Source organism: Spermophilus citellus, assembly GCF_964194105.1.
Source record: "Spermophilus citellus genome assembly, chromosome: 2".
In the NCBI taxonomy this organism is placed as follows: Eukaryota; Metazoa; Chordata; class Mammalia; order Rodentia; family Sciuridae; genus Spermophilus; species Spermophilus citellus.
Genome location: NC_138183.1, coordinates 215,976,937 through 215,995,441, shown reverse-complemented (window position 1 = coordinate 215,995,441; position 18,505 = coordinate 215,976,937). Strand labels below are relative to the sequence as shown.

General features: G+C 34.4%; 1 protein-coding gene across 3 annotated transcripts in view; it reads right to left on the bottom strand.

The window, feature by feature from the left end:
* The window catches only part of GAS2 (growth arrest specific 2), a 365,744-nt gene extending 347,704 nt beyond the window's left edge, over nucleotides 1–18,040 (bottom strand). For all 3 annotated transcript variants that reach the window (XM_081275817.1, XM_081275815.1, XM_081275816.1), the window contains exons 1-2: nucleotides 17,752–18,040; nucleotides 9,641–9,805 (exon numbers count right to left, since the gene is read on the bottom strand). In XM_081275817.1, coding sequence (XP_081131943.1) covers nucleotides 9,641–9,785 — 145 coding nt within the window. In that variant the 5' untranslated portion in view covers nucleotides 9,786–9,805; nucleotides 17,752–18,040. The remainder of the gene's footprint in view (nucleotides 1–9,640; nucleotides 9,806–17,751) is intronic.
* Between the last annotated feature and the right edge of the window lie 465 nt (nucleotides 18,041–18,505).

Sequence of the window (18,505 nt, the reverse complement as noted above, 5' to 3'; positions counted from 1 at the left end):
TTTTCTTTTTTCTTATATGGTCCCTGAAGCATATTCCCTTTCTTCTTTTCTTTCATTTTGTAACCTTTATTGAGATACACTTCATATACCTTACCATTCACCAATTTGAAGTGTATAGTTCACCAACTTTTTGTATATTCACAGAGTTGTACAGTTATCACCATAATTATAGAACATTTTTATCATTCCCCATAGAAACCTTATACCCTTTAGTTCTCACAGCTGAATCCTCCATCCCTTAGCCAAATATATGAACCACTACTTGCTTTCTCAAATGACTTCCCTAAAGCTCTCTCCTTTTCTTTACTCCTTATTTCTCTAAGATTTGGAATAATTTATTTTTGCCACCTTAATTTTCCTTTAACACCCAATTCAAAAATCCAGTAGATTCAAGCTGCCTTCTATTTCTCATGTCATAATCTTAATAAATACTTTTAAGATCTGATAACTAAACCTCCAGTAACAAGATCAATGGTTATTCCTTTTGTGCTCAACTTCTCTTTCCAATGCATACCACATTCACTGATAAATTAATATTACTAAGCATCACCCTTACTGGTTCATTATTCACTCTGACACATTTATTCCACATTTATTCCCTAGTCTCCTCCTCTACCAAGAATATGAAATCTGACATGCAAAGGTGAGCTTCCAAGCCACCTGCTAGCCTAACATCTCTGTACTCTGTTCCACGGTCCACACTTTACCTTTCATGTTCCCATCAAAACTGTCTGTTTTTTCTGTCATGCTTCTGTTCCTGGCATGACCCTACCTTCAGTATCCTACCTTCCATCTGCCTGGCCAATTTCTACCTTTATTTTAATCACAGTTCCAGAAAAAGTTTCTCCCAGAGCACAATGATCTGTTTTCTGTATAATTCATTCTCATGAATATCCTTTATTTGGATACATAGCAAACAGTTTGATTGTGAGCAACATGTTTCATATAAAGTTCTTATCTCCTACAATACAATGTAAGCCTCTTGGTGTCTGCCTTTTTCACTCTTCTACAGAGCTAGGCATGATGTTATTCATACAGCAGGCATCAAGTCAAGGGGTTCCACTGAGTGGTTTAATTAATAAATGGAAAGACAACATAGCACACTGGGACAAAAGGGTATTATTTTTGTGCAAGTAGTTAGGTTGAAAGCAAAAGATAGAAAATATTTTAAAGTTTTATATTGAAGTGCTCATAGGGTTACGTATTTTTTTCATCTTAGGAAAGATGCAGGGATCTCAATTCTAAGTACACTTAAATAGAACACAACTAGAACTACAGATTAACTATTGACTTAAACTGACAATATCTGTATTTGTATTTAAAGAAACACCTGTTTAAAATGATTTGTGTCCAGTTTATTTTATTATTATTTTGTGTGTGTGTGTGTGTGTGTGTGTGTGTGTGTGTGTGTTTCTGGGGAAGGCATGGGGGAAGGATGGGTAAAGAGAAAACAACTACTTTTTTGTGTGTTTTCCTCCTTACTGGATAGTGCACATTTTCACCCATAGCTTGGGTAATGACTTCTGCAGGTGGCAAACCATCAGTAGCTCCCAGTTCTCAAAGGTTAGCCTTGGAAGAGCTGCTTCTACTTCAAAACTGTACACAGCTCCGCTCACTTCAAAAATGAACACAGTAGTCTTAATATACAAAAATTCAGCATAATAGATTGTACTGTGCATTCCCCATATTAGCCTGTATTTGCCAACAAGGATGGTATTGCAAACTGACATGAAAAATTACTATTAGAAACAGTTTCTTAAAATGTTTATTATGTATTCAAAAGCATTTAGATTTCAAGATAAACTAGGTAAAATGTACACAAACTGTTGAATGACTCTTTTATAAGATACTTATAAGATTTTCTACATTTTGGAGAGAAATTTAGAATATTCTTATTTCATGAAGTTCCATGGCAATTTAAAGATTCCATTCATATTTTTAGTGACACAATATTCTTATACAAACTTGTAAATTATGAGAATAAAAACAGCTTTCATTAAAAAGCTATTAGCAATTTACCAAAAGGTATGATTTCTTTTTACTTTTCATACATTATACCTAAAGATTTCTGGTTATCCAACATTTTATGAATACTAGAAGAGAGAATTTTACATTGAACATCTGTATCCAATGAAAAATATATTAGGTGTCAACTTTCAATTCTGTATATTTTATAGCTTGGAAAGGTGGGATTTTTTTTTTTTTTTTTTTTTTGGCTAAAACAGAGACAGTTACATACTTTATAGCTGAAATGTACTGCCTCAAATGAAGGAAAAATGTGAGACTGCAAAGTTAACACACAAAAAAAAACTTCATTTGTAATGTATTTTCCATCCAACTATTAAGAAACATTAAATATGCACTTAAATGTACTATAATTATAAGAAATCAATTCTAATCTTTATGTGAGATAATGTATTACTTTACTCTTTATTGCATTACTGTTACCAATAGTACTTAAAAGAAAACAACAGAATATAAAACTAGTTGAGTTTAACCATAACAAATCCATAAGAACAGGCTATGAAGAACCAACTGCAATTTATCAAGAAAAATTCATGCAAAATTTAAAAATCTCTGCTAAGCAGAATCAGATCTTCTTTAATCTAAACTGTTAGCTAACTTCACATTTCAGATTATTAGTATCAGAAAAAATGTGATTCTAAAACCAGATAAATATTGCTTTTCTAGTTACATCCTTTCCTTGTAGTTGACAAGTTTAGGAAGATAAAGGGCAATGAAGAAATAAAATTAAATCATTTTGTACTAATGAATTGCAACTGGGTTGTAAAGACCATTGGTTTGAAGTTTAATCTGAAATATGCTAGTCTAGAAGTAATATCTTCTACTCTTGCACTCATAATTGTAATCCGTGATCTTTACAGCATCAATCCAGTCATGATTGACAGCTGGACAATAGAAAAAAATAGGGAAATTGATTTAATATTGTGATTAGTCACTTATATTAAGGCTCAGTTATAGGAAATAAACAACTGTAAGAAATTTTTATTAGGCAACTAATAAAAATGTATGTCCATAAACATCAGTGTATTCCTTCCAGAAACATGTTTGCCATAATTTTCATAATGTCTATCAATCTATAGAATATTTTAGACTGAAGCTACCAAGTTTAAATTCATTTACTCTTCTCTGATCCTAAGAAGAAATGTTTTCCTCTTATAGCAGTACTTAATTTTTACAGATATGACCACACACCTAATAATCCCTTGGGTATTATGCATCAGGCACTATTGTTAGCAATTTACTTGTACTCATGTTCCTGTTTTTAATCTTCTTATAAAACTTGGAGTGGATGCTATTATTTTACAGATAATGAAACATAGGTTCGAAGATTAAGTAATTTGCCTAACTTCACCGAGCTCAGAGAATAATCTGGCTCTTTGACCCAGGCAGTTCAAGGTCATAGTCTATGCTCTTAGCCACTATGCTTCACTACTTAAATATTTGCTGAATACACAAATGGCTATTTCCTATAACAAAGCATTCTCATTAATGTGATTGTCTTTTTCTCTGTAAAAACACCCCAGAAAACTTTTCAGGAAAAGAACAGTTTGGGATTAAAGATGATGGTGCTGAAAATGAATAGCAGCCTACTTGACAGTCTGTAGAATTCAGGAATGCTCTGTTAGTTGATTTGATTTGCTGATCTGATTATTATACTATCAAACTCTACTTCCATCTCCATTGTACCCCTCAATTATAACTTATTTCTCTAGTTAAAGAACTCAAACACATATTATTTTCTGTCTTAGCCCAAATTATTTCATATTTTTAAGACTGATTTTTGAAGATTGTGAGATTGGAAATAACTCATTTTACCCAGAAACCCTAGGCCAGTGCCTATGCAAGCTGATTCACAAATGTGTATCCTGAATTTATATAAAATGCATATATACTTTTAAAAAGCTGGTTCTATTACAAAAGTCAATAAAGAAATAGGCACTAACCACTCTGAAAAGTATCAACTTGTGAACATGATTTAAATTGTTTTAATCTAGCTATAAGATACCACCCTTCCTAAGGAATCTTTACTGAACATACCTACAACATGTAGGAGAAAGGGTGTTGTCAAGAAAAGTCATTCCAAACTTATTAGACAGCAACAACTCCAAAAAACAGGTGCTTAATGACAAAGTTATTTTACTTTTTAGAAATGACTGAAAAATGGAATCATTACATACAGGTTCTATTAAAGTGAAAACAATTGCCTGGTGTGGTGGTGCATGCCTGTAATCCCAGCGGCTCGGGAGGCTAAGACAGGAGGATGGTGAGTTCAAAGCCAGCCTCAGCAACTTAGTGAGGCACTTAGCAACTCAGAGAGACCCTGTCTCTAAATAAAATATTAACAAAGACTGGAGATATGGCTCAGTGGTTGAGCACCCCTGGGTTTAATCCTCAGTACAAAAAAAAAAAAGGAAAGATTAAAGTAAAAACAATTGAAATCTTTTATGTGCATGTAGAAAGGTCAAAGAAGATAAAATCACATGACCTCAATTGTCATAATGGATTTTCTAAATGTAAATAAATTTAATTCAGCATAACTTTGTTTGTAATATATCTTATAATTTGTTCAAAGTTCCTGAATATCTGTACACATATACCTTCATTCTAAATATTTATAATCTTTAAAAATAATTTTAATTTTTGATGCCTAATGAAAATCTTTTCTCAAAAGTATACTCCCATGTGATTCATACAGTATTGCTGGATAAAACTCATAGAAAGCAAAGTAAAGCTTTCAAATAAAAGATAAAAGCAAAATGTACAATTTGAAAACATTTATGTTCAGTATATTTATATCAAAGTCAAGCCAATAACAATCTTCAAAAATCCATCAATAACCATGAAGTTACTAAAATATGCCTAACCTATTTGAATGATGGTTGGTGGCTATAAGATGAAACTTTTAATTTAATAGCATCCAGTTTTCTCAAAGCCACAATTAAATTTTTTTCCCAAAGATTTATTTGTAGAATCATTTGATTTTCTAATTTGTCCTGAGGACACAGTTAAATAACAAAAGAGCAATAATTATATGTAAGTAAGAACAACAAAATAGTAGCCCTTTGGGGAAATAAATGTGAATATGTAAATATAGAATAAAGATTTAATGCAGATATTTAATGCAAAGCAGAGTACAATGGCCAAATAATCTTTTTATGTCTTTTCTGAAAGTTTGCCATAAAATGGGACCATCATCCCAGCAATTATTAGGAGACATACTAGGACTACAAAGAGTATTTCCCATAAAATAAGTAGATGTACCAAGGGATATGTAAATAGTCAGAAAATGTTACATGATCTCATGTCATTTATCATGCTGTCCCCCACTCAGATCCCAAGTCCTATGAGTATTTATTGACTTTCATTAGTAGACATATAAGACAGCCAGTATTTCACATTCTAATGTTTAAATTTTAGCTTCCCTGACAGCTTACTGTTGCTTTTTTAACACTAAGTCTAAAAATCTAAATTTATTATTGTTACTGGTTAAGTAAACATATAATATGTGAAAGTTACAGTGAAATACCTACATTTGGGTCATTAATATGAACATTGGTATATAAACCACAAAATCATTTTCTTTTTTTTTCTTTTTTTTCGTTGTAGATGGACACAATACCTTTAATTCATTTATTTTTATGTGGTGCCAGGGATCGAACCCAGTGCCTCACACATGCTAGGCAAGTGCTCTACTACTGAGACACAACCTCGGCTCACAGAAATCATTTTCTTGCCCATCAAATCATACTTGTCCTTCAAAAACTCTAAATATCAATTGAGCATTCTTTAAAAAGTACATTTTTAAAATGTACTTTCAGTATAGGATCAGAAATATCTGCATTTAGAATTTGAAACTCCTTTGGAAAAATTGAAGAATTTGTTTCATTTTGGACAACTATCCCAGAAAGAAGCAGGAAATATTTCCATATCACAATGATAAAGTAAGGTCCCATATCACAACAGTAAAACCTAATTAAAAGCTTTAATTTAGTATGCAAATTTCTACTTCAATGAGGAATTTTACTTTCTATGGAGACAGGATTAACTTTGAAACTACTGCTGAGACATCTCCAACTTTCATGTAGATAAAAAGTAAGAATTGGAAGAGAGCAGCATGGTAAAAGTCTGCAAATATTTCTGAAGGAACAAAATACCCAGTAATTAATAATTTTAAAATTTATCTTAGTGGCTCTATTTCCAAGGTATGTGAATACTAGATGTACATAAGAAAATACCTAACAGGGCCATATATTTATTCCTCTTCTGGTAACCACCAATCTGGTATTAATGGTGTCCTACTTCCAAATGTTTTAACACTTGAAACAATCTCAAGTTATTATACTACTTTCCAACTTGCCATGAGGATATTCACTTGAAGTTCATTATCATTCTATTTCATATGGACTCAAGAGGATTCAAAGGTTACACTTTACTGTATCTTCACATTTGTTTAGGATTCTGATCCTGAGAAAATTCATAAGCCATCAGTTGCATTTGTGTTACAACTACTAAATATTTTTTTAAATTCTATTCTTTAAAAGAAGGTCATTCCTTTATATAAATCCTTTCCTTGTTTATGCATATCAATAACCTCAATTGCCCTCATGGGTCTCAACAGATGGATTTCTTGAAAACTTAACTTTTGGGAGCTGGTAAAGATATTAGAGATCATCTACTCCAATCCCTTCATTTTATGGTTGAGGACACAGAGCCCAGAAAAGATAGCTGAGTGACTCTGGGCAAGTTTCCTACAGAGCAGCAGAGCCAGAACCAGAAGCCAGGTCTCCTGACTCCCAGTTAGGAGCCAGGTCTCCTGACTTTTAATCCAAGGATCTTTCCATTACACACACTGATTCTCTTCTTTGAGGCTGTCTTGGGCTGTCACACTGATCAAGCTACTTTGTAACTGATCACGTTCACTAAATAAAATGCCTTGATGATAAGTCATGGGACATTGGGGTGTCCCTGTATAATCAGGCTATCCTATAATTAGTCACATTTCCTCTGCCTGGAAATTTCAATGGCTCTTCATTGATCATACCGTAAATTTTAAGTTCCTTAATATGCTACTCAAAGCAGTATATGGTTTAGGCCTAACAAGTCTGATGAAACATACACACACACACACACAGTCTCTCTCTGTGTCTCCCTTTCTCTCTCTTTCTCCCTCTCATGTTGATGCTAGACTTCATTCATTTCTTCCAAAATATTAAACTCCTTCCCAGCTCAATTCCTTTCCTGCCCACAAAGACTCTTACTCCATGCTTTGTCTTGCTAGCTACCAACCATTCTTCAGTTCTCCATTTAAATACAAGCCCCTTGAAGTTTACCCCAAGCCCTTTGATATCTTGCCCTGCCCAAACCCCATTTCACAGTCTAATTGCAACTTCAATATTTTAGGTTCCGTCAATGGATTACATATTCAATTATCTATGGAATGTGTTTCTTTGCTAATCTACTCCAAATTTTGTAAGAATAGGTGCTATATCTATTCTTAATCACCTCTACTACCATTCAGAATGGTCTGCAACACAGTCACCATAATAGTTATTACTTACTGGTTGATTATTATGTCATAGACCATAGTCTGATGATCTCATTCAAACAACCACCAAATCTTTAAGGTTGGTATTAGTATTGTACAAATTTTACAGACTGTAGAAGTGAAGCATTGTGTAAGACACACAGTAAACAGTGGAACCAAGTTGAATTGACACATTCTTATTCCAGAGTCCAACACGGCTGAGCTCATATTTCTTGAATTAATGAATGAATTCATGCACTAAATCAAATTAATAGTTTCACTGAAGTATATAAATGCAGTAACGACATGTTTAGTGTTCACTATATGCCTGGCATTATTTTAAGTATTACATATATTTAAATTATTTACTTTCACAGCAACCTATAAATAGATAATACTAGATAGATAATAACTGTTATTATACATATATGTAATAACTATTGCATACATGAGAAAAACAAGGCACTAGATAGATAATAACTGTTATTATAGCATACAAACACAGACACACACACACACTCTCTCTTGTGTGTGTACATAAAATAACTGTTGTATACATGAGAAAAACAAGACACGGAGATGTTAAGGAACTTGCCCAAGATCACACTTTTAGAAAGTGACAGAGCTGGGGTTCAAATGCCAGCAGTGTATTTCCAGAGTTTGTACTCAACTTCTCTTTTATACTGCTGCACATGATAGCTTATATCAGAAGACAGACTGATGAAAGTTAATGAATTCCTAAAGTAACAATCATTAGTGAATCCTAAAGTGATAAAACAAAGAAAGAAAAATCCATGTTTAAGCTAAAATAACTACATTTGATGGAGACAAAATTCCTCCTTTGCATGGATGAATTACTAACAGATGGTAGCCCTCTCCTTCTGGTAGAGAGAATGTCACAAAAGAGTGAAGGGAAAGTCTTTCTGAACTTCTGATGGTGGCTGAACTTCTGACTCATTGATCTTTGACTGAGCACCTTTGTGAAAAAACTACAGTTTATGTACCCATATTTGATAGCCCTGGTTAAACCATGAAAAGTTGCCAAAATAGGTTGCACACAGTGAAGAATAAGTGAACATCTAACTCTAAGGGGGGAAATAAATAAGAATAAACAAAATCCATGCAAAAATTCACAACCATAGCAAGCAGGAAAAAAACTTGCTAAAATGGGCTCAAACCTCACCAAATGAGGTGAAAATTTCAGATGGACAGAGTGGTTTTCATTAATCTTTACAGTTTCATCAACTGGGGTGTGACCATACCAACACTAACCCTGTAGCATTCCTTAAAGAATAAAGCCATGTTGACAAATCCCTTCTGCAAATGATAAAGTGCCTTATATATTCTAATTTGACTCAATATCCAGATCTTATATCTTATAAGCTCTGTAAGGATCCTTTCCCCAAGATGTAAATCAATTTTATTCTTCAGGAAAATATTAGTGTATACTATGATTTTTTAAATGTACAAATCTATTTTGCACTTGTAGAAATTTTATCCAGAGAAATGAAGAGGCAGCTTTGCTTGAGGTAGGCTTTTTCTCAACAATATTGTCAGACAAGTACATGAAAACAAAGGTGAATTGAGAAGAAAAAGTTTAGTTCAAGGTTAAATAACTATAGTCAGCTCATTTGGACAAAGGATAGACGTTTTTGTTCCTGAGATTGGGTATTCAGCAGTTTTAGAAGGTGTGCTATAAAAGTAGGACAAAGAAATCTAGTTTTAGAAGCTAGATTTCACAGACTATGGCCTGTGAACACTGTCAAAATAATAGGTCAAGTTAGTCAGTTATATGAAAGAAAAGTGAAAAATAAATCAGACTAGTATATAAATGTACTAAGCAATTTGACCACATATTTCCACATTTCAGTGAATGATGTTGGAATCATGAATCACAATTCATATGAAAGACATTGGGAAATTCATTGAAATTTTCCACATGCTTCAGGTTTCCCAGATGAAAAATCCAAATAATGAAAGCCTTTCTTTCCAAGTTGCTATCACATGCTTAGGTGAAGGAGACTGTAAGAGGAAAAAGCAACAACAACAAAATGTTATCTATGGTCACAAAATGATATCTTATAACCTTACCTAATAGATTGGTTAACCACAAGGCCAGATCTTCTTTCATCGGTAGCAAATTAGCTTCATGTCTGCTGGCCAGCCATTGGCTATACTGATGCATATCAGAGAGGCCAGGCCCACTGCGCACCTTTGGGCTCAGAGCAGTGCACATTATTTATCCACTTGTAATACCTGTTTTGGAAACAAAAAAGCAATTGCTTTTATACAGACTTATGTGGTTAAAATCTTGCCACAATGACAATGTATTGAACCAGTTTCATGGTTTTGTTTTGGGGATTTTTTTTTTGTGTGTGTGTGTGTGTGTGTGTGTGTGTGATAGGTCAGGTGATTAATTATTAAACTCCATGAAACATTGCTTTATTTGTAAAGGACCTCTCACTTTTGGCCAACCACTTGGTAGTAAATAACAGCAGTCAAAGGTCAAATAAGAAATCAAACAGTAACCCCTTAGCTCATGTAAAATAATATATTTGGAAAGGATCAGCTGCTAAGGCAAGAAATTCCATTTACTTGAACGCAATAAAAAGTGGTTGAATTAAAATTTTAATGTCCAATTTGTTAACTCTCATTGTTTGGGTTAATTTTTGAAAACACAAATTTTCATAAAGTTTTAGGACTAAATATTATCAGTTACATTATTTGCACAATTTATGGTAAACACATAGTCCTCCTAAAACTGTTGCCTAAAAGATAAAGCATAGCACCTGGTTTTTGAAATAGCCAATTAATTAAAAACTCACAATAAAAGAATTGAGTGAGGGACAGGTAAGGCGGTGCATTCAAAAGATCTCTTTGATGGTCACAGAAGGCAACAAGCAGAGAGTTTCTGACTTAACCAAGATCAGACAGATCATAGCACAGGAAGGCTGATCTGGGTCTTCACACATCAACACTCTTTCCATAATGACACATTTTTATAAAATGCACTAATCAAGAGCTCATACTAATAATCTAGAATTACAACTTAATTCTAACAAATCCTATCACAGGTAATTTTTTCGTCCTCTACTATCATGTCTTTCTTCCTTTTTATCTTCCCACTTAGTCTATTTTACCTGATGGGGTTTTGTTTGAAATAATTTTTAGAGTGGGAATAGATAAATGTTTTTATTCTATAAAACAAAAAATAACTTCATTTAACTGATTTCCTTATTCCTGGTACAACATCCCATGTGTGTTATAGAAAAGATATTTGAAAATATATATATATATATATATATATATATATATATATATATATATATATATATATATACACTCTGAATATAACACTTTTATTCATGACTATCAGGACATAAGTCTATAGAAATTACTGTTGAAACTGCTAAAATAGTGAAGTCATATGTTTATTAACTTGTATTTCATTCTGTCTATAAATAAAATATGAATATAAAATTAGTCAAATGCAACATAATTAAATAAAAATACTTGCAACAGGCATGGAATAAGATTTGTATGCTATCATAAGATTTTCAGTTATATATTAATATTTGTTTTATTTTCTAGTTTTCAGGACTGGGATAGAACCCATGCATGCTTGGCAAGCTATCTCTACCACTAAGCTACATCCCTAAGGCTATCTGTGGCACTGTAAAGTTAACAATACAAGTTATGTGCTATCTGTTTTATTCTTAGAAGCTTTGCATATTATTCATTTTCAGTTAATGTTGAACTGTAATTCACTTAGCATTGGTTAATTTATTTTCATGACTATTTTTTGAAAATGTAAGACATTGGTATTTCAAACAATGCAAAATGTCACCACCTCCTAAATATTAGAAGAGACTGTTAGGAAAGTGAATAAATACCGAAAATGTGTCATAAATATAACAACTTAAAGGCACAATCACAATTTCATTACTCTTTTGAATAATATTTGAAAACGATTATCATAAATTCTCTTTGATAACATTCTCTAGATCTCTAAGTATCTAAAGTGATATAGCATAAATAGGAAATGTTTTTACTCTACCATACTGTAAGTTACTAAATTGATGGTATATGAATCAGAACATATACCATTGTTGCAGTCTATCACAGTTAATGATGACATTATTCATATAAAGTCCTGAAGTTTTCTCCAAACCCTCTGATTAATCACAAAAATCCTAAAACACCTTTCAATTTCTGTTCTCTTAAAAATAGGTCCATTCCCAGCAAAATAAAACATCTCTTTGTAGCTGTTTAGGATGTCTACAGGCCAGCTACTCTCAGAAATAAACATTTAAGTAATAATACATTTAAGCACATGATTCATATGTTTAAATAACTAATTGAAATCTTAAAAGGGTTACCTCTAAAATGCCTTTCTTCTCAAGACACAATCTCTCCCACTACTTTCCTGAAAGTGAGATGTGGTGCTTTAGTAACTTTACCTACACCCTATTATGTGTTCTGCAACTTCCATTGAAGCATCAGAGCCCTATTTTGCTCTGTAAAAGCAAGAAGACACCTCAGATTCTTAAGCTCATTGTCCAGCAAAGAATTCATCAAGGGATAGTTTACAGTAAGCCTAATGGGGTGCAACCATTTCAATGAGTCAGAGGGACACAATCCTTCCCCTCAATACTTGCAAACAGTGAAGTTTTTATCTTCCTTGACAGTGCTACATTTATTTCTCATGTCATCTGGTTTGCATTTTGCCAGAAATGTAATTCAAGCTATCTTCTAATATGTACAGGTGATCATCAAGTAAAAACAATCAGAATAATCCAGCAATTTTTATTCTGATACTTTGTATATAATCAAAATTCCAGTGGGGAGAAATCCAAGAATAGAGTTACACTGCCCCAGGAGGCCAACCTGAGAGCAAGAAAGATTAATGGGTAATTAACATGCAATAAAAGTTAATTAAACATAAGACAACTATGTATAAACCTAAAGTCACTCTCATAAATGAGGACTTTTAAGTCGCCTCTGAAAAGAATTAGGGTTGTCAACCCAGTTTCTCTGATCCATTTTCAATTTTCAGATTGCCGCTAAACTAAGCATGACTAGATGGGTTAGCTGAGTGTTGTCAAGTGGAGGTCTTAGATTTAGACTTTGCAGAACAGAGCACAGGAAACATAGAAATAGATCCAGATTGCAGGAACAAAATTTAGAGTCTGGAAGATTTTATGCTATGGTGAAATATATTCCAATTGAAAGGATTAAATTGTGCAAAAAGATTCAATGAGTTTGTGCTACCCAGATGAAAAGATATTTATAGAATTTGGCCATTTTATAATTTTTATAAATTATTTGTTGAATCAACCCAGATGAGTTGAATTTGAATCCTAAAGAACAAACTGTAAATAAGGATTATTTCAGTTCTTTAGAACTCAATGAAAAGTTTTCAAAACCATGAAAGATGTCAAGAGGTAGCTTGTAAAGATGGGAAATGAAATGATTAAATGATCCACTAGGATTAAAGAACAAAGTTCAGTTAGAAAGAAATAGACAAATTTTGTATGTCTAAACATTGACAGATATTACCAATAAATTTATATAATCTAAATATTTTAGAAGCTTGATCAGTAATTTTGGCAAGTATTAAAGTCAATCACTTTGAAAAGTATAAGAATTCAAATACTTCTATGAATCAGACTATGGTTCCAGAAAACTTTTTTGGTCTATCAAAAGTGGATAACTCACCCCTCAGCACTTAGAATTAAGAAAAACAAAATTTAAAGGGAAAAACATGCAGAAATTTAATACAGACTTTTTCAAAGACTGTGTGTATGTAGATTTTTCTTTCTTTCCATTGTAGATGTGATCTGGAATAGCAATTATGAATATGATGAGACTTGAACAAGCCCAGGGGAAGAAGAAAAAGTTAATGACTCTATAAGTAAAATATCACATGTTTAAAGACTCTGTCTAGCCTGTTGCTCCAGAATCTCAGCTGAAGATACCACTTGTGACTCTGAAAAAAAAAAAAAAAAAAAAAAAAAAAGAAAAAGGGGGACTCTTTCACACCACCTAGAGGTGTTCTTTATCGTGACCAAAATGGTTTGGGGCCTATCTCTACATGCTGCCATGTTAGAGAAAATGAATTGCAATATTATATATAAAATAAATAAGAAAGAAAAAAATAAGAATTAAATTAGATAAACATTATATCTCTACTGTCTTCTACAAGAATCCATTAACAAGTCAAATTACTGGAAACAATATTGGAATCAGAAGTCCTAGGGTCAAATAAAGGTCCCAGTACCTTACATTTGGTAAATATTCTAGTCTAGTCCCATGTCTTTTTCTCTTTGATTTTTCACTATATATAGTGCAAACTAACACTTCAAAGATATTGTGAGCATTAAATATTTGCACTAATGCTGATTATTTATTTTGTGGTCAATATATTCTACATTAACAAAATTTAAAGCATCACCATCAGAAAATGTACTACTACTACTACTACCACTAATAATAATAATAATAACAACAGAAAAACACACACGTCCATTGACTTATTTTGGAAAAACATTCTGTAACAAAGTAAGAACATTCTAGATAATTCTGAATCATTAAGTAAACAGCAGTAAAGGTGAAGTACAAAGAGAGAGTATCAGTACTATAAAGCCATAAATAATGAAAAATCCAAAGTTTCATTCATATCAAAAAGAATGTCATTGCCAAGATGATATATGAAAGGTGAGAAGTACAGTGAATAGTGTATGTGGGGGGGTATAATATGCTAATTTATCATATGTATATTTTTACACCAGTTGAAGAGCATAAGCTATTAAGATAGAGGAATGCTGTAAGAGGACATCACTACCAACACACCTCAACTCTCACTTCTGTCTCTTCCTGTCTCTCTCTTTCACACATACACACATACACACACACACTCAACTGTGGCCAGTGAAAGCAAGGAGTCCAAATGAATCCACAGTCAAGTGTCCCTCACTAAAGGCAACCTCCACTCTCATCAGCATTGTTGACCCTACCGGTATCTGTTCAGTTTTGGGTGTTGTGGATGTTGAACAATGCAGAAAAAAAATTAATAGACTAGTTACGCCATATTTTAAAACTAAAAACAAACAAAAATGCCCCAAACCAAACACCTTTCCAAAATCTAAAAGGAGAAAATACCATCTTTCAAGTTAGAATCAAAGAATTAAAAAAAAAAAAAGTTGTTTTTTTTTCACAATTGTATTTTAGTCTTATGTGATTCATTTTGACCAATCATAATCTTTCTACACAATGCATAGTCTCAACCAATATTATGAATGCAAAATCTTATAAGTGTCTAATCAGAAAATAAAGTCCACAATTTAAGCAGAAAGGTGATTTGAGATTTTGTAATCTGAAATTTTAGTTCTGCATCTAGCAGGGGTGCCATTTGTCCAAGACAAATAAAATATCACCAAACATAATAGCAAAATGACATTAAATGCTAGTTTATCTACTTATGTGATAAATTATTTAAACCTAAAGCAACCTTAGAAAATGTATCAATATTCCTCATTATTAGTAAGAATCTGGGCTTAAGAAGAAACATCGCCCAAAGTAACAAAGCTGTTTGGACATAGTCCTTAGAAGTATCCTAGCCTGCCCTCCTGGAGCTCAGTCTCTGTGATATTAACTCTCCTCCAGTCACCTCTTTCTAATCCCAGTCCTCTACTGATGTTTTTTGAATGAAATGATAATGTACCTCAATACCTAGTCCTTCTCAAACCATGACCAAAATAATAATAACAACAATAAAAATAATAAAGCTGAAGATGAATGGATTTTCTACATTCTCATAACATTAGGGTTTCTTTTGTTTTATCCAATTAAAAAAAACTTACTAAACCATTCTTCCAAACAATTTAAAACAGATTTTTATGTCTCCACCAGATTAAAGTGAAATATACAAAACTATCCAAAATTAAATTACTGGAAATATTTAATGACTTATTAAAAGTTCACATAAACCAATTAGTAACTCTTAACTAATGAGCAGGATTTTGTAAAAAAATTACTTAAAATACAAACATTCCTGACTTACTTGACTCTAAGGTAGTTAAGACCTATGAGAGTTCTACATTTTGTTTCTAGATATGAATTTCTTGTGTAGAGCGAAAAAGTTAGCAAAAGTCCAATTGAACTGACTCCAAAAGCTTTTTAATAAAGAAAATTACACAAGTATCTTACCCATTTTCATAAGAGATTTTTTTTTATTTTAATCCTAACCTTTCCTATAGTCAATAACACGGAGTGGAAAACCCTTATAGTTGCTAAGGAAAATTTTTAAAGAAACAGTGGATCTTGTCTGGGGCACAATATAAAAACCACAAAATATACCAAATAACACTACAACATCTATGGCCACTTTACTCATAAGTAAACAAATTGTGAGAGCCTCCTCATTTGTTTTCAACCAAGGTATCATAGTTCTTTCAAAAGCTCCCAGAGTCTACAATACAGACTTCCAGTGTTGAAGCAAAGTTCTAAAATAACACACATCATACTGATGATTAATATAAGACCTGACATTTCAGCGTTCATACAAGTTTAAGGTTTAACTAAGGCTTCATACCAAGATACCAGGGAACCCAGCGGCAATCACAGGTCCTTTATACTAGGTGAAATAAATTTTGTCATGTGAATTTATTGCCAGTACAGCACAGTCCATATCACCCAAGCAGAATGATTAACAATGAAATGAAATTCCAAAGTTCACTAACAAATAGGCTGAAATCAAAGCTACCTTTCTGTGCCAGAGACTACTCAGACAGCCCTGTGCAAATGCCCCAATGTGCCTTATGAAGGCACCTTGTCCCATGTTTCATCCCACTGGCCCTTACCTTCCTTAAGCAGTCAGAACCTGGATGCCCATGTTGGAAAGGACCACCATAGCCACCACCTTTTCCACAGTTAGAGGGAAACATTCCTTGAGAAAGAACTCATGGATCAATTTCAAAGACAAGCTGGGCAAATCAGATCCCAGTAGTAGTTACTCAGTGTCCACAAAGCTAAGAAGTTGAGGGAGAGAAGCAATGAGCACAAGGGTTGGTTCTCAGCCTTGCCTCTGTGAATCTCAGGGGATAAGTGGAGAGGAAAGGAGAACTTCCTCTGTCTGGCTGGTCCATCCAACCTGTCTGAGCCTTTATTTCAACCCCAGGAGGCCTAATGGGTGTTCCTGTGCCCATGCAGATCTTATTTCCTCTGCATAACATCTCCCATACACACTGGATCAAGCTTGGTTGGAAGGTTGGGAGGGGGGGTGATGATAAGAGTAAAGTTTTGTGAATTCTCCATTGTAAAAGAATGAAGATGAAGAAAGAGGGAAGGGTAAAGGTTGAAAGGTTAACTTGGCAAAATATGCAAATATCTGCTCCCTCACACATACCTCCAATTGTATTGGAATGTAGAAAACAATTTATAAATTCCCGATTTTACTCCTCTCCTTTCCAGAGATCAGACAATCTGAATTTCTGGACTGTCAATTGCCATTTACCATATTGAGTTGATTCAGTGCTCCCCAATTTCAGACTCCAGTCTACTCTTTAAGCTGGACAAAAAAGAATGATACCATGCAAAATCTTCCCAAAGGGTATTGATACAGGGACTAGAGTTTGTTCATTAAGGAAAAGCACAACTCCATCCAACTCATTCAATGGAAAAGAACATCTCCCCAAATCTCAAAGTGTTGCATTCTTTCCTCTCCTCCTGGCCTCTCTGACTCAAAAACATTCAAGATCAACCGATTAACTATCCTTCCCTCTCCCTTCGCCCCAGCAGCAGACAATGCTGAGCCTTTATTAGACACTCTTGAGCAAGTATGCATATGTGTACATTAATAATCAATGTGCTAATTAGAACTCCTCACTTCTGTTCCTTGTTGGCTGAGCCATTCCAGCAGGCTTTTGGGGCTGCTCCACTGTAAGGATGAGGAGCACATGGTTGTTTCCAGGGAATCACAAAATCACCCACTGCACGCACTAAGGCTCTCAGCACCACAGCCTACTCCACGGCCGACGACTCTCAGGCTTCCCTGCGACATCCCTGCGGTTATTGTTAGTAACCTGCCCCTCCCCCTTCGCCCCCGGTGAAACAGACTCGCAGGGGCTCTCGCAACCCCTGGCTGCAGAGCATGCATGCTGCTGCAGCGTTGGCTGAGAGCTTGCCCAGCCCGCCTTGCTCACCCCCGGGTTCCGAGCTGTGCTGTTGGCTGCTTTCAGAGACGCCAGGGCTCCCGCCTGGGCTCCTGCAGATTCTTGGGGCCGGCCCCCTCCAGGCGCAGGTCCTCCAGCAGCGGCTCCCCGCACCCCACCAGTACAGCGGCAGAGGCAGCGGCAGCAGCTACAGTCGCACTGCCCCTCTTCATACTTCTCTGAAGTCTCCTCTTGGTGCAGTTTGGGAAAACGATTTTTCCCCCTGCCAGAAACAGATTTCCTACATTTCATCAGTCCACATAGACCGAGCGGAAGTAAAATGCTTACTTTTTCTGGTGGACAGCAAACGCAATTGACACTGATTTACCCTTCAAACGGGGAGAGATTGTATTACAAGCCTTTGGCAGCAATTCCGAGGTTGGGGCCAAGCTCCAGCCCCTCCTTGTCCCCCAAACACTAACCTAAGAGAAGAGGTGGGGGTGGGGAGGGGGATCATATTTAACTCCAGGATTTTAACAGAGTCGATGGCTTTTGCACAATATTAAAATTGGGTGTTGGAAAAGTTTTTCTTTCCTGGCCTGTGATTTGCAGACTTAGAGGCATGAGATTTCCAGTAACTTGGGCCACTCTTCATTCCAAATTGAAGAATTTGATGTCTTCTTACAATTCTCCCTAAATATCAGATTTTAGAAAAGGCTGTGCTCACGGCTGTTTTCACTTTACAAAAGGAAATGCAATTCCACCCTTCGTTCTCTCAGTCGTAGTTCAGCATTATGTTGAACAT